The sequence below is a fragment of the Scyliorhinus canicula genome, chromosome 20, assembly GCF_902713615.1.
Source record: "Scyliorhinus canicula chromosome 20, sScyCan1.1, whole genome shotgun sequence".
Classification (NCBI taxonomy): Eukaryota; Metazoa; Chordata; class Chondrichthyes; order Carcharhiniformes; family Scyliorhinidae; genus Scyliorhinus; species Scyliorhinus canicula.
The window spans coordinates 542,416-564,652 of record NC_052165.1 but is presented as its reverse complement, the minus strand read 5'-3'; the positions used below and the strand labels follow the sequence as shown (position 1 = coordinate 564,652).

The window sequence follows — 22,237 nt, the reverse complement described above, 5'->3', positions numbered from 1 at the left end:
TTAACTGCTCCTTAAAACATACCCTTTTTTGGCCTCCGTTACTTTCTGTGGTAACAAATTCCACAGGCTCACCACTCTCTGGGTGAAGAAATTTCTCCTCATCTCTGTCCTAAATGGTCTATCCCGTATCCAGAGACCGTGACCCCTGGTTCTGAACACCCCAACCATCAGGAAAATCCTGTCTAGGATAAAGGTTTCTGTGTGATCCCCTGTCATTCTTCTGAACTCCAGTGAATATAATCTTTATTAGTTACAAGTAGGCTTACATTAACACTGCAGTGAGGTTACTGTGAAAATCCCCTAGTCGCCACACTTCAGTGCCTGTTTGGGTACACAGAGGGAGAATTCAGAATGTCCAATTCACCTAACAGCACGTTTTTTGGGATTTGTGGGAGGAAACCGGAGCACCCGGAGGAAACCCACGCAGAGAACGTTCAGACAACGCACAGACCGTGACCCAAGCTAGGAATCGAACTTGGGACCATGGCACTGTGCTACCATGCCACCCTAACCAATTTGATCATTACTTGTATGTCTGTCCTACCATCCCAGGAATCAGTCTGGTAACCCTTTGCTGAACTCCCTCGAGAACAAGAACATCCTTCCTCAGATAAGGAGAACAAAACTGCGCACAATATTCCAGGTGTGGCCTCACCAAGGCCCTGTATAATTGCAGCAAGACACCCCTGCTCCTGTACTCTAATCCTCTGGCAATGAAGGCCAACGTACCATTTGTCTTCTTTACTGCTTGCTGTACCTGCATGCTTACCTTTAGTGACTGGTGTACGAGGACACCCATGTCTCTTTGCACATTCAACTCTCCTAATTTACGGCCATTCAGATAATAGTCTGCCTTCCCATTTTTTTCTACCAAATTGGATAACCTTGCATCTATCCAAATTATACTGCATCTGCTATTCGTTTGGTCACTCAACCTGTCCAAATCGCACTGAAGGATCTCTGCATCCTCCTCACAGCTCACCCTCCCACCAACTTGGTGTCTTCTGCAATTTGGAGATATTACATTTAGTACCTCATCCAAATCATTAATATATATCCACTGGCTCCCCCTCATCAACTCTGCTAGTCACAGAAGAATTCTGGTTGATTTGTCGAGCATGATTTCCCCTTGCTGAATCCCATGCTGCTCTGTCTGATCCTGCCACTGTTACCCAAGTTCTGTTATTAAATCTTTGATAATGGATTCTAGAATTTTCCCCATTACCGACGTCGGGTTTACTCTCTACCTTCCCTTTTAAATAGTGGAGTTACATTCGCTACTCTCCAGTCCAAGGGGTGGCGGTGGCATAGTGGTATTGTTGCTGGTCTAGTAATCCAGAGACACAGGGTGATGATCTGGGGACCCTGGTTCCAATCCCACCACGGCGAGTGATAGAATTTAAAACTCAGAAATATCTGGAATTAAAGTCCATAATGATGACCATGAAACCATTATTAATTGTTGTAAAAACCCATCTGGTTCACTAATGTCCTTTAGGGAAGGAAATCTACCGTCCTTACCCGGTCTGACCTACATGCTGCCTCACAGCTCCAGGGACCCGGTATTAATTCCGGCCTCGGATGACTGTCCGTGTGGAGTCTGCAGGTTCTCCCCGTGTCTGCGTGGGTTTCCTCCCACAGTCCAAAGATGGGCAGGTTAGGTGGACTGGCCATGTTAGATTGCCACTTAGTGTCCAAAAGGTTAGGCGGGGTTACGGCGTTAGGGTGGAGGCGTGGACTCTTTCCAAGGGCTGGTGCAGACTCTGAAATGGCCGAGCAAGTCACTCAGTTGTATTCAACCGCTACTAAAACACAAAAAAAAATGAAACCGGACGGACCACCCGGCATCGAACCAGCATCGGAAACGACAACAGCAAACGCAGCCCTGCCGATCCTGCAATGTCCTCCTTACTAACATGTTGGCTTGTGCCAAAGTTGGGAGAGCTGTCTCACAGACCTGTTAAGCAACAGCCTGACATAGTTATACTCACAGAACCATACTTTACAGGCAATGTCCCAGGCACTACTATCGCCATTCCTGAGTATGTCCTGTCTCACCGGCAGGGCAGACCCAGCAGGGTGGCGGCACAGTGGGATACAGTCGGGAGGGAGTTGCCCTGCGAGTCCTCAACATCGACCCTGGATCCCATGTCTCGTGGCTTCAGTTTAAACATGGGCAAGAAAACCTCCTGCTGATTACCACGTACCGGCCACCATCAGCTGATGTATCAGTACTCCTCCATGTTGAAGACCACTTGGAGGAAGCACTGCGGGTGGCAAAGGCACAGAATGTACTCTGGGTGGGGAACTTAAATGTCAATCACCAAGAGTGGCTCGGTCGTACCACCACAGACCGAGCTGGCCGGGTCCTAAAGGACAATAGCTGCTAGACTGGGACTGCAGCAGGTGGTGAGGGAACCAACAAGAGGGAAAAACATGCTTGACCTCATCCTCACCAATCTGCCTGTTGTAGATGCATTTGTCCATGACAGTATCGGTAGAAGTGACCACCCCACAATCCTTGTGGAGACAAAGTTCCATCTTCACGTTGAGGATACCCTCCATCGTGTTGTGTGGCACTATCACCGTGATAAATGGGATAGACTTCAAACAGATCTAGCAACTCCAGGCTGGGCATCCACGAGGTTCTGTGGGCCATCAGCAGCAGCAGAATTGTATTCAAACACAATCTGTAACCTCATGGCCCAGCATATCCCCCACTCTCCCATTATCACCCAGCCAGGAGATCAGGAGTAGCACCAGACATTCCCAAAAGTCAGGTGTCGGCCTGGTGAAGCTACAACACAGGACTATTTGTGTGCCAAACAGCAGGAGCAGCAAGTAATAGATCCCACAGCCAACAAATCAGATCTAAGCTCTGCAGTCCTGCCACATCCAGCCGTGAATGGCGGTGGACAATTAAACAACTCACTGGAGGAGGAGGCTCCACAAATATCCCCATCCTCAATGATGGAGGAGCCCAGCACGTCAGACAAGGCTGAGGCATTCACAATGTAGGCAAAGCACTAAATCAATTTTATGAAATGATAAAAGACGAGGTTCATCAGTTTTTTTAGATTGTTATCACCCATTCCCAAGATATCAGCCAAACAATTGTGCAACTAAATAAAATGGGCGGCAACCAAAGTTGCACAAAATCTGATGAATATGCAGATTTGAAAGGTATAATCTTCAGCAAAGATAAAGTAACCTGTGTTGATATTGAACACATTGATTGGGAGAAAGGCTTCCAGAAGTGTCCTGAATTGAAACTAGTAAATATTCTTTCAGCTTCCGCCAATATTAATAGACTTGCATGTTAAAGTCAAAAGATTCAACCACTTGATTAGTATTTTTCCTCGAATATAGGTTCACAATCCCCTGATGATGATGAGTAGGTGGGTAGGTGTTCTAGAGATTTATCAACACCATGTCGGCTTTCATTACTAGGAACTGCGGAACAGCAGTTGGGTTTCATAAGAACTAGGAGCAGGAGTAGGCCATCTGGCCCCTCGAGCCTGCTCCGCCATTCAATTAGATCATGGCTGATCTTTTGTGGACTCAGCTCCACTTTCCGGCCCGAACACCATAACCCTTAATCCCTTTATTCTTCAAAAAACTATCTATCTTTACCTTAAAAACATTTAATGAAGGAGCCTCAACTGCATCACTGGGCAAGGAATTATATAGATTCACAACCCTTTGGGTGAAGAAGTTCCTCCTAAACTCAGTCCTAAATCTACTTCCCCTTATTTTGAGGCTATGTCCCCTAGTTCTGCTTTCACCCGCCAGTGGAAACAACCTGCCCGCATCTATTCTATCCCCTTCATAATTTTAAATGTTTCTATAAGATCCCCCCTCATCCTTCTAAATTCCAACGAGTACAGTCCCAGTCTACTCAACCTCTCCTCATAATCCAACCCCTTCAGCTCTGGGATTAACCTAGTGAATCTCCTCTGCACACCCTCCAGTGCCAGTATGTCCTTTCTCAAGTAAGGAGACCAAAACTGAACACAATACTCCAGGTGTGGCCTAACACCTTATACAATTGCAACATAACCTCCCTAGTCTTAAACTCCATCCCTCTAGCAATGAAGGGCAAAATTCCATTTGCCTTCTTTATCACCTGTTGCACCTGTAAACCAACTTTCTGTGACTCATGCACTAGCACACCCAGGTCTCTCTGCACAGTGGCATGCTTCAATATTTTATCGTTTAAATAATAATCCCGTTTGCTGTTATTCCTACCAAAATGGATAACCTCACATTTGTCAACATTGTATTCCATCTGCCAGACCCTAGCCCATTCACTTAACCTATCCAAATCCCTCTGCAGATTTCCAGTATCCTTTGCACTTTTCGCTTTACCACTCATCTTAGTGTCATCTGCAAACTTGGACACATTGCCCTTGGTCCCCAACTCCAAATCATCTATGTAAATTGTGGGCCCAACACTGATCCCTGAGGGACACCACTAGCTACTGATTGCCAACCAGAGAAAACCCATTAACCCCCACTCTTTGCTGTCTATTAATTAACCAATCCTCTATCCATACTACTACTTTACCCTTAATGCCATGCATCTTTATCTTATAACATTTTGTGTGGCACCTTGTCAAAGGCTTTCTGGAAATCCAGATATACCACATCCATTGGGTCCCTGTTATCTACTGCACTGGTAATGTCCTCCAAAAATTCCACTAAATTAGTTAGGCACGCCCTGCACTTTATGAACCCATGCTGCATCTGCCCAATGGGACAATTTCTATCCAGATGCCTCGCTATTTCTTCCTTGATAGATTCCAGCATCTTCCCTACTACCGAAGTTAAGCTCACTGGCCTATAATTTCCCGCTCTCTGCCTATTAGGCAGGAGAGCCTTACGCCAGTGGTAGGGAAATTACTGGAGAGAATTCTTCGAGACAGGAAGCAAATGGATGTATTAGTGAGAGGCAGCACGGTTTTGTGAAGGGGAGGTCGTGTCTCACTAACTTGATAGAGTTTTTTGAAAAGGTCACAAAGATGATTGATGCAGGTAGGGCAGTGGATATTGTTCATATGGACTTCAGTAAGGCCTTTGACAAGGTCCCTCATGGTAGACTGGTACAAAAGGTGAAGTCACACGGGATCAGGGGTGAGCTGGCAAGGTGGATACAGAGCTGCCTAGGTCATAGAAGGCAGAGAGTAGCAATGGAAGGGTGCTTTTCTATTTGGAGGGCTGTGACTAGTGGTGTTCCGCAGGGATCAGTGCTGGGACCTTTGCTGTTTGTAGTATATATAAATGATTTGGAGGAAAATGTAACTGGTCTGATTAGTAAGTTTGCAGACAACACAAAGGTAGGTGGAATTGCGGATAGCAATGAGGACTGTCAGAGGATACAGCAGGATTTAGATCGTTTGGAGACTTGGGCAGAGAGATGGCAGATGGAGTTTAATCCGGAGAAATGTGAGGTAATGCATTTTGGAAGGTCTAATGCAGGTAGGGAGTATACAGTGAATGGTAGAACCCTCGAGTATTGAAAGCCAGAGAGATCTAGGTGTACAGGTCCACAGGTCACTGGAAGGGGCAACACAGATGGAGAAGGTAGCCAAGAAGGCATACGGCATGCTTGCCTTCATTGAGTATAAGAATTGACAAGTCATGTTGCAGCTGTTTAGAACCTTAGTTAGGCCACACTTGGGAGTATAGTGTTCAATTCTGGTCGCCACACTACCAGAAGGATGTGGAGGCTTTAGAGCGGCTGCAGAAGAGATTTACCAGGATGTTGCCTGGTATGGATGGCATTAGCTATGAGGAGTGGTTGAATAAACTCGGTTTATTCTCACTGGAACGACGGAGGTTGAGGGGAGAGCCGATAGAGGTCTACAAAATTACGAAGGGCATAGACAGAGTGGATAGTCAGAGGCTTTTCCCCAGGATAGAGGGGTTAATTACTAGGGGGAATAGGTTTAAGGTGCGAGGGGCAAGGTTTAGAGGAGATGTACGAGGCAAGTTTTTTTACACAGAGGGTAGTGGGTGCCTGGAACTCGCTGCCGGAGGAGGTGGTGGAAGCAGGGACGATAGTGACATTTAAGGGGCATCTTGACAAATACATGAATAGGATGGGAATAGAGGGATACGGACCCAGGAAGTGTAGAAGATTTTAGTTTAGACGGGCAGCATGGTCGGCACGGGCTTGGAAGGCCGAAGGGCCTGTTCCTGTGCTGTACTTTTCTTTGTTCTTTGAATTAAGCTAACTTGCATTTACAATTATCTAGAAACATAGAAAGTATTGGGTCATTTGGCCCTTTAACCTCCTAATCTCAGTCGGAAATGGTCTCCTCGTAACCTGAGAGGCTGACCCATTATTCTAGACCCACAGACCCAGGCAGAGAAGACAACAGGATATACATTGTTGAATCTGGCAGGACTAGCCCATTATTCAATATAAAGCCCTGTAATGTGTTTATCCACAATTGAGTCATCGCCCACTTTACCCCTATCTCCAACCTTTGCTTGCTGAATATAATTGGAAGAGATCAGCGAATTAAGATTTCCAAACCTTCCAATTTTGACACAAGTCTCCTGATTGCAAAGCTTTTTTTTTTTGTGGAGACGACCAAGCTTTTGCTGCACATTATTTTATTTAGATGATCGCCTGCTGTGTTGCAGCCACTGTAGCTCCTCAATTTTAATTTGTGTTTGTCGCTTGCCCAGTCGCTGTGCTGTGTGTTTGGCCACAGGCAGTTTTCATTTTGAAACAACAATAACCCTGTCCAGTAAATATCCAACAAGGCAAGTAAATAAGGTTTGAAAAGAAAGCTATTCATTGAACCTACGTTCTGCTGGAAATTTGTCTTTCTCCATTTTCCAGGCCTGGATGTCATGGTTGACATCTTCGTTTGCTGTCAGGTAGGATTTTATCCTCATAAAATGCACCAAGTGGGTAACTTGCAATGTGTGTGAGATTTGGTTTTGGTCTGATTCATTAAACTGAAGCCATGCTCACAGTCAGCACTGGAGGTTTAAAAGATGCGATGTACAAACGCATGTCAACTGCTATAGCGGCAAGTGTACAAACTGCACCTTTTTTAACCTTTCTGCATTGATAAATGGGTCTGTGTACTGCTTGCAGATATATTGCTTACCCATCCATTTGCTGCGCTGTTAGATCCAAGGCTTTTGTGAATGAGTTTACTTACAGTTTCAGATTGGGGGCACACCAGTGCTTTAATATCACGCACAGACCCATTTGTGTCAACTCATTCTCTGGAAATCGAGCATCTCTAAAACTTCACAGAAGCTTGTAATGAAACACAGGGCTGGGCATTAACATGAAGGTAGTGGCCCTGCCTATCGACTGGCAAGTTGGGAGGTGAACCTGGCTTCTGAGGCAGGACATTCTGTTCTGAGAGCTGCCAGCTAATTAGAGGATTGATTGGGCACAATGGCCACTGCTGGGAGCTCCTTGCCCAGATCAGGAGATAAATCTGTTTTTTCCTATACTTGATGTCATTTGGGTTAGGGTGATCATTGGGCTTGATGGCAAATTAAACGTTTTTTGCATTATACTAGTGATGATATTAATCCATTAATGTCAGGAAGTTCTCGGGGTTTTCTCTTCTGAATACTGTCCTGTGAATATTGGTTACAGGAAGGGCTACAGGTTTGGTGTTGGCTGGAGACAGCATCGGACTTGGATATACTGTCCTCTGCTTGAAAGTCACCATCTAAACTCACACAACACCTCTTTAGCAGTGTTTCTGTACCTAATTGTCCCAGAGAGCCACATTATCTGAGGATGAGGGAGAAAATTACAAACATGAGAATTAGGAGCAGGGTTGGCCATTCGGCCCCTCGAACCAATTGTTCTCCCATTCAATAAGATCTACATTCCGCCGACAAATGATAATCTACCTCCGTCTTAAAAATATTCACCAACTCTGCCCCCATTGCTCTCGGGGAGAGTTCCAAAGATTCACCACCTTCTGAGAGAAATACATTATTTTCTCTGCAGTTAGGGATAGCACAAAATATTTGCTTTATTTTTAAAAGAAACAAGTGTACTATCAACTCAACACATTACAACTACACATAGGCCAAGTATAACATTCTTCCTTATCACAATTAAATTACAGTTTCACTAAATAATAGTATAAATATGACAATATAATGCATGATAAACGTAAATCAGAGTCTTCATCTCCATTTCCTCCACAATGGGTTAATGAGGGATAAGTAGTGGTAGAACCCTCAAGAGTATTGAAAGTCAGAGAGATCTAGGTGTACAGGTCCACAGGTCACTGAAAGGGGCAACACAGGTGGAGAAGGTAGTCAAGAAGGTATATGGCATGCTTGCCTTCATTGGCCGGGGCATTGAGTATAAGAATTGGCAAGTCATGTTGCAGCTGTATAGAACCTTAGTTAGGCCACACTTGGAGTGTAGGGTTCAATTCTGGTCGCCACACTACCAGAAGGATGTGGAAGCTTTAGAGAGGGTGCAGAGGAGATTTACCAGGATGTTGCCTGGTATGGATGGCATTAGCTATGAGGAGCAGTTCAATAAACTCTGTTTGTTCTCACTGGAACGACGGAGGTTGAGGGGTGACCTGATAGAGGTCTACAAAATTGTGAGGGGCATAGACAGAGTGGATAGTCAGAGGCTTTTTCCCCAGGGTAGAGGGGTCAATTACTAGGGGGCATAGGTTTAAGGTACGAGGGGCAAGGTTTAGAGGAGATGTACGAGGCAAGTTTTTTACACAGAGGGTAGTGGGTGCCTGGAACTCCCTGCCGGAGGAGGTGGTGGAAGCAGGGACGATAGTGACATTTAAGGGGCATCTTGACAAATACTTGAATAGGATGGGAATAGAAGTTAGATGGGCAGCATGGTCGGCACAGGCTTGGAGGGCCGAAGGGCCTGTTCCTGTGCTGTACTTTTCTTCTTTTTTCTTTGTTAATTCAATAGTTTGCAGACTGCTGCAGTCCACTGGGCCTGAATTGGAATTCCTGGGACATGTGCGACTATTTCCACATTTATTAAAGATCGTGATGGTACAATTTTAATATCCCTCTGGCTCCTGCCTGTTTCCAGTGGCCCCCTTTACCAACAAGGGCAAGAAATCGCAGCAGCCTGGCACCAGTTGTGATCAACCCCATTCCCATCAGCAGATCGGTTAAAATTGCAGCTTCACTCTGTGAGCTCAGTTACAAAACTGCAGGAAGGACCCAGGAGCACGTCTGGACGTTTCGAGGAGAGCGAATGAAAGGTGTTTATAATTTAAGAAATGACAACGTAAAAAAAACCAAGATCCACATAATTTGAAAAATGACAACATTGATGCCATCTCTAGTAGGAAATATTTCTAAAGATCACACCTCACGACAACCTTCACCCCGCACCACCCCCTACTCCTGCCATCGGTCACCCAACATGTCCATCCTGGCACAGTGGTTAGCACTGGTGCCTCACAGCTCCAGGGACCCAGGTTCAATTCTCGCCTCGGGTGACTGGGGGGGGGGGGCATAACAATTTAGTCAAATTCTTCTTGTGTCTCATGTTTGAATAAGCTACTCTCACACATTGAGCAAACCATTTACCTCCGAATATTAACGTTTGCTAAAACGTGGTTTTGGGAGTGAAGTGGCGGAAAAACATCTTTAAATAATGCATCAAAGTAACAGTAAAGCAGCACAGTATCAGGCAATCGTACAGCTTTGGGTTCACCAAATGATTGACAGTCTTATATTTATTTGGAGGAAGAAACTTTCCTTTTTATGTACATTATTAGCAAAACAAGAAAAAACAACCTCCGATGGTTGTCTGGTAGTCAGACAATATAGGGGAATCAGTCAGGCATGCTACAAATAGAAGTGACAAATAGTAAGAGAATCCCATTTATTTGAACGTGTTTCACAATATCTTTCTGGTAACTTGGATTATGTATTAAACAAAGCCAATATGTTGTGGCTGCATGTTTCCACTATTTTGGTTAAACCTATGCTAGAATTTTTAAATTTTGAACTATATAATGTCAATATATTAAGAAGAAAGAGAATGGACCCATGTGACAAGGTAAGGCCTTCGTACAGTCTGGCCCAGCACAATGAGAACGTTATTGTAAATACTTTTTCTGATGGTCTAAGGTTAAAGATTTTGAATGTTGCCTTTACTGGTTTGGGACTTTTAAAACTAATTTAAGTTATAGGTCATCTGTGATTTCTCTTGCTCAGTGAGACCCAATGCATTCATGACCCTGGTATGGACTGTCCCTTATTTATCTGCTCATCATTACTATCTCTGACGGTGGCATGGTGCTGCAGTGGTTAGCACTGCTGCCTCACATCACTGAGGACCCGGCTTTGATCCTGGCCCCGGGTCACTGTCTGTGTGGAGTTAGCACATTCTCCCCGTGTCTGCGTGGGTCTCACCCCCACAACACAAAGATGTGCAGGGTAGATTGATTGGTCACACTAAATGGCCCCTTAATTGGAAAAAAAATAATTGGGTACTCTAAAACTTAAAAATAAATAAATAATTGTTAACCCTGAGTGCTTTCTCATTCTCTGTATCACTGTCCACGCAAAAATGTTGTTTCCGTGGTGAATCACTGAAACATAATGAAAAGTATTTTTAAAACCACCTCAGCCATCTATAGTGTGATGAATGTAGGAAATTGGTATATATATTGTATTTTATATCTCTCAACTCAGGCATTAAAAAAAATACACATGCTGCAGTAATATTATTAAGTAATTTAGGCTAATGTTTCCAGACACTGGCTGCTGAAGGTGCAATTAAGATGGCATAAAAAGTAAGATCATCAGACATGATTGGAATGAATGTGTTTACAAAGTGAGGCTTAATGGAATTTGTTGTGATTACTTTCGAGTAGATAAGTTGAGACGTTGTGTTTAGACTTGGGTATGAGGTCAGGGGATCTGAGTGGGATAACGACAATGTAATTAATAGGAGGAGCCAGGTTTGTAGCATGCAATTTAGTTTTTAGCTTTGCTGGGAGCTTGGAGCTGAGCAGCAGCTTTTGCCATAAACTGTCAGGTTAAGCAGTAGTCTGACACAGATACAAGGAATCTGCAGGCTGTTTCCTGACGGGATCTCTTTCTCTCATCATGTATTCTTTCCAAGAAATCTATATTCAAGTGTACAGCAAGTATCCCTGTGTTTTCTAACTTTATTTATAAGTGGCTTTTGACCTGTGATGGGCTTTGCTTGATTGGAAGATAGAGAAGGTATCAGTTAGATGTTAGTGTTTACTTTTTATTGTTAAGAATTATTTAACTGTTCATTGTAAGATATTTTCTGTAATAATGTGTTTAATCCTGTGTTAAGAATAAAGTTTGTTTTAATATAAAATATATATATTGGTCAGAGTCATAACTCCTGGGGTGAATTATTCTTTCCTCAGCTTTAAAACATTTTTAAAAGTGTTTGGCGTTCTTGTCCGGTATCCTGACAAGTGTTGGGATCTGGTCTGGGATCTTAACAACATCCATTCATTTAGATCAGTCCTCATATCATCCATTGTAGTATTTACTTCTTGCTTAATTATTCCAGTAATTTAGCTTCCATTATATTTGGAGGTTTGGTTCAGAATTTGATCACCTTTTGTGTTAAGATTTTCTTCATCAATCCTACAATAACCTGTTTATTGGTTTGAGCCATTTCCCCAGTTCTTTCACAGTTTAAAGTAAAGTTCCTCATTAAATGTTTTCATAACTTTAGTTAACTTGTATATCTCCACAAAATCAGCTCTCAGTGCCTCCCTTCCAGCCTGACAAGCCCAAGCTTTATCGCACAAAAAGAGGGTGATTTTATGTTTTGACTGGGTCTTTAATGGAACAATCCAAAATAATCCTATTAGTCAAATTTCTGCTGAATTCCTGTATCCTCCTTGGCTTCAAATATTTATCCAACTTTCCTTTAAATATTCAATAGATCTGCCTCAACTCCATGTGGCAATGCATTGCATGTTTAACAATTCTCTGCATAAAGACATTTCTCCAATGCTCTCTTCTCTTAGCCATGTGCCAGTAGAAACAGGCCCAGTATGGATAGAGCAGGGACAGGAATGGTTGTTGCAGGTTCCGGGGTTTAGGTGCTTTAGTAAGGTCAGAGAAGGGGGCAAAAGAGGGGGAGGTGTGGCGCTGCTAGTCAAGGACAGTATTACGGTGGTAGAAAGGATACAAGATGGGGACTCTTCTTCCGAGGTAGTATGGGCTGAGGTTAGAAACAGGAAAGGAGAGGTCACCCTGTTGGGAGTTTTCTATAGGCCACCTAATAGTTCTAGAGATGTAGAGGAAAGGATGGCGAAGATGATTCTGGAAAAGAGCGAAAGTAACAGGGTAGTTGTTATGGGAGACTTTAACTTTCCTAATATTGACTGGAAAAGATATAGTTCGAGTACATTGGATGGGTCGTTCTTTGTACAATGTGTGCAGGAGGGTTTTCTGACACAATATGTTGACAGGCCAACAAGAGGTGAGGCCACTTTGGATTTGGTTTTGGGTAATGAACCAGGCCAGGTGTTAGATCTGGAGGTAGGTGAACACTTTGGAGACAGTGACCACAATTCGGTGACCTTTACGTTAGTGATGGAAAGGGATAAGTATACCCCGCAGAGCAAGAGTTATAGCTGGGGGAAGGGCAATTATGATGCCATTAGACATGACTTAGGATGTGTTGGTTGGAGAAGTAGGCTGCAAGGGTTGGGCACACTGGATATGTGGAGCTTGTTCAAGGAACAGCTATTGCATGTTCTTGATAAGTACGTACCAGTCAGGCAGGGAGGAAGGGGTCGAGCGAGGGAACCGTGGTTTACCAAAGAAGTGGAATCTCTTGTTAAGAGGAAGAAGGAGGCCTATGTGAAGATGAGGCGTGAAGTTTCAGTTGGGGCGCTTGATAGTTACAAGGAAGCGAGGAAGGATCTAAAGAGAGAGCTGAGACGAGCAAGGAGGGGACATGAGAAGTCTTTGGCAGGTAGGATCAAGGAAAACCCAAAAGCTTTCTATAGGTATGTCAGGAATAAAAGAATGACTAGGGTAAGAGTAGGGCCAGTCAAGGACAGTGGTGGGAAGTTGTGTGTGGAGGCTGAGGAGATAAGCGAGATACTAAATGAATACTTTTCGTCAGTATTCACTCAAGAAAAAGATAATATTGTGGAGGAGAATGCTGAGACCCAGGCTATTAGAATAGATGGCATTGAGGTGCGTAGGGAAGAAGTGTTGGCAATTCTGGACAAGGTGAAAATAGATAAGTCCCCGGGGCCGGATGGGATTTATCCTAGGATTCTCTGGGAAGCCAGGGAAGAGATTGCTGAGCCTTTGGCTTTGATTTTAGGTCATCATTGGCTACAGGAATAGTGCCAGAGGACTGGAGGATAGCAAATGTGGTCCCTTTGTTCAAGAAGGGGAGTAGAGATAACCCCGGTAACTATAGGCCGGTGAGCCTAACGTCTGTGGTGGGTAAAGTCTTGGAGAGGATTATAAAAGATACGATTTATAATCATCTAGATAGGAATAATATGATTAGGGATAGTCAGCATGGTTTTGTGAAGGGTAGGTCATGCCTCACAAACCTTATCGAGTTCTTTGAGAAGGTGACTGAACAGGTAGACGAGGGTAGAGCAGTTGATGTGGTGTATATGGATTTCAGTAAAGCGTTTGATAAGGTTCCCCACGGTCGGCTATTGCAGAAAATACGGAGGCTGGGGATTGAGGGTGATTTAGAGATGTGGATCAGAAATTGGCTAGTTGAAAGAAGACAGAGAGTGGTAGTTGATGGGAAATGTTCAGAATGGAGTTCAGTTACGAGTGGCGTACCACAAGGATCTGTTCTGGGGCCGTTGCTGTTTGTCATTTTTATAAATGACCTAGAGGAGGGCGCAGAAGGATGGGTGAGTAAATTTGCAGACGACACTAAAGTCGGTGGAGTTGTAGACAGTGCGGAAGGATGTTGCAGGTTACAGAGGGACATAGATAAGCTGCAGAGCTGGGCTGAGAGGTGGCAAATGGAGTTTAATGTGGAGAAGTGTGAGGTGATTCACTTTGGAAAGAATAACAGGAATGCGGAATATTTGGCTAATGGTAAAATTCTTGGTAGTGTGGATGAGCAGAGGGATCTCGGTGTCCATGTACATAGATCCCTGAAAGTTGCCACCCAGGTTGATAGGGTTGTGAAGAAGGCCTATGGTGTGTTGGCCTTTATTGGTAGAGAGATTGAGTTCCGGAGCCATGAGGTCATGATGCAGCTGTACCAAACTCTGGTACGGCCGCATTTGGAGTATTGCGTACAGTTCTGGTCGCCTCATTATAGGAAGGACGTGGAAGCTTTGGAACGGGTGCAGAGGAGATTTACCAGGATGTTGCCTGGTATGGAGGGAAAATCTTATGAGGAAAGGCTGATGGACTTGAGGTTGTTTTCGTTAGAGAGAAGAAGGTTAAGAGGTGACTTAATAGAGGCATACAAAATGATCAGAGGGTTAGATAGGGTGGACAGCGAGAGCCTTCTCCCGCGGATGGAGGTGGCTAGCACGAGGGGACATAGCCTTAAATTGAGGGGTAATAGATATAGGACAGAGGTCAGAGGTGGGTTTTTTACGCAAAGAGTGGTGAGGCCGTGGAATGCCCTACCTGCAACAGTAGTGAACTCGCCAACATTGAGGGCATTTAAAAATTTATTGGATTAGCATATGGATGATAAGGGCATAGTGTAGGTTAGATGGCCTTTAGTTTTTTTTTTTCCATGTCGGTGCAACATCGAGGGCCGAAGGGCCTGTACTGCGCTGTATCGTTCTATGTTCTATGTTCTATTTCATCTTGCCTCATAACTTTATCATAGAACTTTCTATTAGAATGTACAGTGCAGAAGTAGGCCATTCGGCCCATCGAGTCTGCATCGGCTCTTGGAAAGAGCACCCTACCCAAGGTCAACACCAACACCCTATCCCCATAACCCCACCCAACACTAAGGGCAATTGTGAACACTAAGGGCGATTTATCATGGCTAATCCACCTAACCTGCACATCCTTGGACTGTGGGAGGAAACCAGAGCACCCGGAGGAAACCCACGCACACACGGGGAGGATGTGCAGACTCCGCACAGACAGTGAACCAAGCTGGAATCGAACCTGGGACCCTGGAGCTGTGAAGCAATTATGCTATCCACAATGCTACTGTGCTGCCCTTAATGATAGATTCCCAACTCTTATATCATCTTGTTGGAAGCTTACATTTGCAAGTAGCTTCGTAGTTTGCCTCTGGACAAAGCAAGTAAACTCACGATTGTTCTTGACCTTAAACACCGGCACAAACAAGGAGAACATTTTGAAAGTTTATGTCGGTGGTTATTGCAATAATTTCAGACTGGTGTGACTGGATGTGATAAACTCAGTAGCAGCAATCTAACTGCAGTTATATGTGGAATGCAACTCTTGTGGAATTGTCAATTATATTCATTCCTACCCTGACTGTAGAGCCTGTCAGAGAAACAAAGATAGGGAGGTGGTAATCGTCCCCATATCCGTAATCCCTAAGTATCCCCATATCCGTAATCCCTAATCATCCACATATCCCTAATCGTCCCCATATCCATAATCCCTAATCATCCCCATATCCGTAATCTCTAATCATCCCCATATCTGTAATCTCTAATCATCCCCATATCTGTAATCCCTAATCATCCACATATCCCTAATCGTTCCCATATCCGTAATCCCTAATCATCCCCATATCTGCAATCCCTAATCATCCCCATATCTGTAATCCCTAATCATCCCCATATCCACAATCCCTAATCATCCCCATATCTGTAATCCCTAATCATCCACATATCCCTAATCGTCCCCATATCCGTAATCCCTAATCGTCCCCATATCCGTAATCCCTAATCATCCCCATATCTGTAATCCCTAATCATCCCCATATCTGTAATCCCTAATCATCCCCATATCTGTAATCCCTAATCATCCCCATATCCGCAATCCCTAATCATCCCCATATCCGTAATCCCTAATCATCCCCATATCCATAATCCCTAATCATCCCCATATCCATAATCCCTAATCATCCCCATATCCATAATCCCTAATCATCCCCATATCCATAATCCCTAATCGTCCCCATATCCATAATCCCTAATCATCCCCATATCCCTAATCGTCCCCATATCCATAATCCCTAATCATCCCCATATCCATAAATCCCTAATCATCCCCATATCCGTAATCCCTAATCGTCCCCATATCCATAATCCCTAATCATCCCCATATCCATAAATCCCTAATCATCCCCATATCCATAATCCCTAATCATCCCCATATCCATAAATCCCTAATCATCCCCATATCCGTAATCCCTAATTGTCCCCATATCCGTAATCCCTAATCATCCCCATATCCATAATCCCTAATCATCCCCATATCCCTAATCCCTAATCATCCCCATATCCCTAATCCCTAATCATCCCCATATCCCTCATCCCTAATCATCCCCATATCCGTAATCCAGATTGGGGAATTCCTTCCCTGCCTGTTTACTGATTATGGAAGAACCCTGGAGATCGGTGCTGGTCTAAAATCAATAGATCCATGAGAGTAAACTTTCCTTTATTTCTGTCTGTTCTACCCTCAGCAAAATTATTAAGAAGTAGAAAGAGAACAGCAAAATATCTGCAATTCAAATTGGAACGGAATCAGGAGGGGAATAAAAAGTGGTTCTGGACAAATTTAAACTATGTATGAAATTGAAATGCATGAGAATATAAGAATGACCTAAATGGATGGATGCATCTATTGGTTCTGTCATCAGGGAAAAGCAATCGTCCAGTTTATATAGTGTTTTTAAAAATCCAAATAAATGATGATTCTCTGATTAACACAGCATTCCATACAACACTCAACAAGCTGCTCTGAGAGATAAAGTGCACAGTTATTCACATCACACACACTTAACATCTGCACACACCTGGCGCAGCAGGGTTTATTTTGCCTCTTGGCCTAGTTGGAAAACAATACCTCATTTTACAGCTTGTTATCCATAAGGTGAAATGCTCTGCCCATTGATCCAAGTAAGAGTGTTTGCATTGCACACTTCAGATATTTCCATTTCTAATTCCCTTTGAGAACCTGAATTTCCATATTTTAATTTATCTACTTCATAAACTCACAAAGGAGAATACTGTAAAGGGTTAATCGGAAAAGAGGCTGGCAAAGGACTTCCTTAGATTCCGAATTGTCTCTGCTTTCGCTTCATCTTCATTGGCTCCAGTTCGCTGAGGGGGCTCGGTCACACTGAAACTGTTTGTCAATGATTGGGATTTGCTGAAATGCGGAGAGGTTTCTGTTAGTTTCTGTCATGCTCTCAGAGAATCAGAAGCAAAATCTATTAATCCACTTGTTGAATAAAACATCTTTCATTTTTAAATGGCTTAAATAATCCCAATTGTTTCCATCGGATATATCATAAATTTGGACTATTGGTGAATGTGTTTCTCTTCATCAAAGTGATGAGGGATCAGTATTAGGACGAGGAACACTTCTCATTTCAGTCTCCCAATGGGTCGCCATTCAGCACATCTGGATTAAATTTAGCATTGACCCCTGGGACTTGGCCAAACAATTTACCTTAATCCCTGATCTCTGAACTACATGTTGACTGTGCTACTGTGATATTTTTACTCCCCACAGCAGATATCTTTGCAATCCAGCCGACAGACATAGGGAGGGATTCTCCATCCCGCTGCACCCGTTTTCTGGTGTGGCTCGCCCGCACAGGCAGCGGGATTCTCTGTCCAACCAGCTAGCCAATGGGGTTTCCCATTGTGGGTCCCGCCCCACCCCACGCTGTCGGGAAATCTGCGGGCGTGAGTGTGTTGCTGGCGTGATGGAGGATCCTGTCAATGAAGTCTTTAAGAATCTATTTTATAAAATAACACTCCCACTGCAAAGCTTTGCATCACATACAAGGAATTCAGACAGGAGTTTAGTAGACCTGCCTGTTAACTTTGAACTAGTTATAGACAATGCATACTGTCCCTCATTCTGGATTTTTATATTTAGTTACAGATTCAATTGAATGAATTCAATGGTGGACAAATCTTTTTATCTTCATTGTAGGATGTTCACAATAGAGTGAATTCATTGTTCTTTAAGCTCACTTGTGAGAGCTGTTGCCACGTATGATGGCAGTCCATAGTGTTCACAGTTGTAGGAGGAAGGTGGTTAGCACTGCTGCCTTACGGCTCCGAGGATCGAGGTTTGATCCCAGCCCCGGGTCACTGTCCGTATGGAGTTTGCACATTTTCCCCGTGTCTGCGTGGGTCTCACCCCACAACCCAAAGATGTACAGGGTAGGTGGATTAACCACGCTAAATTGCCCCTTAGTTGCAACAAAAATTATTGGGTATTCTAAATTTATTTTAAAAATATCAATTGTAGGAGGAAGATGCCTATTATGGACATTAAATATTTCCAGCATGTTTTAGAGAATAAAATCAGTGTAGAAAGATGGTTTAAATTCTGTGGTATAATATGCCTGATCTTTAATATTCTACTGTTAAACTCCTGAATATTTCACTTTTCGCTATATTAACATTGGATATGACTGGAAAAAGCAATGATCTCACTATAACATACAATAGGAGTAATTATTTTGGAAGGTTGGAGTCTGGTGTTGTCTCAGTTTGCTAATGCTAATGCCAGCTGTAGTTTCTGGTAGTGGGTGTCAGATTGATGCTGTACTGATGTAACATGTCACACAGCAATCGGACATGATGCTCATTCCCTCGTCTCAACAGGGATCACAGTGCAACCAGAGCAATGTTGGATAGGTTAACCTTAACTGTTCTTGTATCATTTGTAGTTGCATTTTAGATAGTTGGATCGACAGAACTGTAAGGAGGCCCTTTAGCTTGGCTGGGAAAGAATGTGGGGTGGGATGATTGGGAGGAAATTATTGTTTCAGATATTTTAAATATACATTTTTAAAACTCTGTCTTTCGATTACTTACTTGAGCAGCGGCTGTGGTGTTGCATTCTGTTGTGTTGCTACCCCAGATCTTGGTTGTGAAAGGGCTTGGCCCTGAGCTGGGGGGCGAGATGGTTGTGCAGAGAAAACGCTAGGTTTGTATGACTGGTTAGGAGAGGTGCCGGCAGATTTGATCTGTTTTGGAGAAGCTGAACCTGGAGATTTCTCCTGATTGGTGTTGGGCTGGGGGCTCTGGGGCTGCTGACCCGGTGGAGAAGGTCGTTGGTGGGGCACAGTGTTGGAACGCTGAATCTGAGGGCTTTGGGGTTGTCGCGGACTTCCTGCATTTAAGAAAAAGAATGCAAATTTAGTGAAGTCTGATTTCTCTTTTTTCTGATCTCTTTTTCAGTATTTCCTCCAAACTGATCTCCAACTTTCCTGTGGTTTGGAATGAAGCATCCACATGCATTTTGAAACTCTTTGCTTAAAGACTTTTCGAAAGCAAAAGAAGAAGCAACAATTTGTCTGGCAGTGTTGGTCATTACAGAAACAGTCAATAATAAGTATTTCAGAACCAGAGTTCCCCTGGAGTTAAGGCACGTTCTGCGACATTACGCAGGCTACAAATGACACGCAGGATTTCTGAACACGCAGGATTCAGGACAACTTTAGTCTTTGTATGATTCATTCAATGTGCAAGGTGACTAAATAAAAAAAATCAATCAGATGAATTGAACCAAAGTCACTAAATCAGCTGATTTTGTTTTTGTTATGTGGGACACTGAGCACTACATAGGCCCCTAACTGCACAGTGGTTGGGGGGTGGGGGGGATGTATTTTTGTGGCACAGACCATTTGTGGCCTGGTAGGTTCCAGGGCCTCCACCATGCTGAAGCTCCAGTAGGCAGTTTCCTTACATGTTCAGCAGTTAGCATCTCCATTGGCACCTGCTCTGATATTCTGCTGTTTTGCTGCTGATATTGAGGCTTACTCCTAAAATTCCGCTGATTTGCAATATTCAGTAATTTTAATGATGGCGGAAAGTGAGAGGGAAAGAGGAATCTGCAGCCATTTCAATATCATTCTAATTGTATCTCACAAACTCATTCTAGGGGCTAGGGGCTGGTTTAGCACACTGGGCTAAATTGTTGGCTTTGAAAGCAGACCCAGGCAGGCCAAGCAGCGTGGGTTCAATTCCCACACCAGCCTCTCCGAACAGGTGCCGGAATGTGGCGACTAGGGGCTTTTCACAGTAACTTCATTGATGCCTACTTGTGACAATAAGCGATTTTCATTCTTCAGGTCGCCATGTTCCCACTCACTTCTCTCATATAAAGTGGGTGCGTGAATGATCCGCTGCTGTTGACCTGCGAAAGTTAACGGGCGCGATTCTCCCAAAACGGGAGAAATCGTAAGCGCCAGCGCGCCCCTTCCCGACCGGGAACCGATTCTGGTCCCCGGTCAGGGCTAGCAGCCCGACGCCACAAGCTCCGGCATGCGCGGATGACGTCATTGCGTATTTGCACGAAACCCGCGCATGCGCGGGCCGGGATGCCCCTCAGCCGCCCCGCGAATGGATACTGCGGGGCGGCGGAAGGACAAATAGTGCGCGGGCATCGGGCCCGCTGCCCGCGATCGGCCGTGGTACTGCCGTGCCAATCGGTGCCATGGTTATAAAAAGCGAGTTGTTCCCGCCGTTTTTACGAACGGCCAGACCAGGTCTGTTTGCCGTTCGTAAAAACAGCGTAAAGGGCTGGGACTTCGGCCCATCGAACAGCTGTGAATCGCTGCCGGCCGTAAAAAAACGGCGGCAGCGATTCGTGTCGGGAGTTTGGGGAGGGGGGGAGGAGAATAGCGGGAGGGCGGGAAAAATGTCGGGAAGGCCCTCCCGCTATTCTCCGACCCGTCGTGGGGGTCGGAGAATTTCGCCCAACATTTTTAAGCCCGGTTCCTGCAACAAAAATCGATGCTAAACTTTTCTTTTCTCACCGAAGCATCAACATTTATTTTGATTTTGGAACCTGTGTTAATTACATTTGCTGTGAAAGGTTCCAGTCCTGCAGAAGAGTATTTCTGCTCCATGACGTTTCCTGGGTCTGATTTCTTTGCTGCTGCATTCAAAGTTGGAACAAACAAAAGTGCTGCAGACAAGACAAAGCAGCCCCACTTGATTGCTCCTCCTTCCACAAACATTTAACCCCTCCATCACCGACGAACAGTGGCAGCCGTGTGTACCATCTACAAGGTGCAATGCAGTAACTCACCAAGGTTCCTTAGGCAGCACCTTCCAAACCCACTACCATCTGGAAGGACGAACAGCAGATACCTGGGAACCCCACCACCTGGAGGTTCCCCTCCAAGTCACTCACCAACCCAACTTGGAAATATATTGGCCGTTCCTTCATTGTTGCTGGGGAAAATCCTGGACCTCTCTCCCTAACAGCACAGTGGGTACACTTACACCTCCGGGACTACAGCGGTTCAAGAAGGCAACTCACCATCACCTTTCTGAAGGGCAACTGGGGATGAGCAATAAATGCTGGTCTAGCCAGCGAAGCCCATATTCATTAAATGAATAAAAATAAATATTTTGACATTTCTACTCACTCTCCTCAATCAGGGTGGGGAAGGGAAGAAGTCCAGTTCCACAGACAGAGAAGACCATCCCTTTCAGGACCTGCTATTCACAGCCCTGCGCACATACTTGATCATATCAGACGCTGCCTCCAGTTCATTAGAGTTGATGTCATTGAACCACAAACACCATCAGCTGTAGATGATCGGAAGACAGTTTGTGATACAGAAAATCTCCTTTATGGATGTGGGAATTGTCAGTTTTTTCCAACCCAATTTTCTGATTGTAATGAGGGAAAAGTATTACAGCGATACACCAAGTCTTATTTTAGCTTTTAACTTCTACTAAAATAGGGTAAACAGTCAGTCCTGCCTTTTGAAAGTCGCATGTCTTTCCAATCCAGACATCCCAAGGTTTCCTTGTGTAAAGAAAGTGTTGGTTTCCGGTGAGTGTGGGCTGCTGTGTGGCCCCAGCCTGTGTGTGTGTGTGGGGGGGGGGGGGGGGGTCCAGACTGAGAGGGGGCTGTGGAGTGGGAGCACCAATCGGAGCCTGGTAGCTTTGAATTTGCTTAATAATCTCTATTGTCACGGTTTGGCTTCAATGAAGTTACTGTGCCCCTAGTCGGCACATTCCGGCGCCTGTTCGGGGAGGCCGGTACGGGAATTGAACCTGCGCTGCTGGCCTTGTTCTGCGTTACAAGCCAG

General features: G+C 44.4%; 2 protein-coding genes across 2 annotated transcripts in view; one reads left to right on the top strand and one right to left on the bottom strand.

The window, feature by feature from the left end:
• Window positions 1-19,708, top strand: part of LOC119955140 (F-box only protein 7-like) — a 37,415-nt gene extending 17,707 nt beyond the window's left edge. The window contains exon 8 of the mRNA XM_038781057.1: window positions 19,368-19,708. Within this exon, the coding sequence (XP_038636985.1) occupies window positions 19,368-19,412 (45 nt within the window). The 3' untranslated portion in view covers window positions 19,413-19,708. The remainder of the gene's footprint in view (window positions 1-19,367) is intronic.
• The window catches only part of LOC119955139 (synapsin-3-like), a 475,326-nt gene continuing 470,029 nt past the window's right edge, over window positions 16,941-22,237 (bottom strand). Inside the window, 2 exon segments of the mRNA XM_038781056.1 lie at window positions 16,941-17,313; window positions 19,002-19,299. Coding sequence (XP_038636984.1) covers window positions 17,181-17,313; window positions 19,002-19,299 — 431 coding nt within the window. The 3' untranslated portion in view covers window positions 16,941-17,180.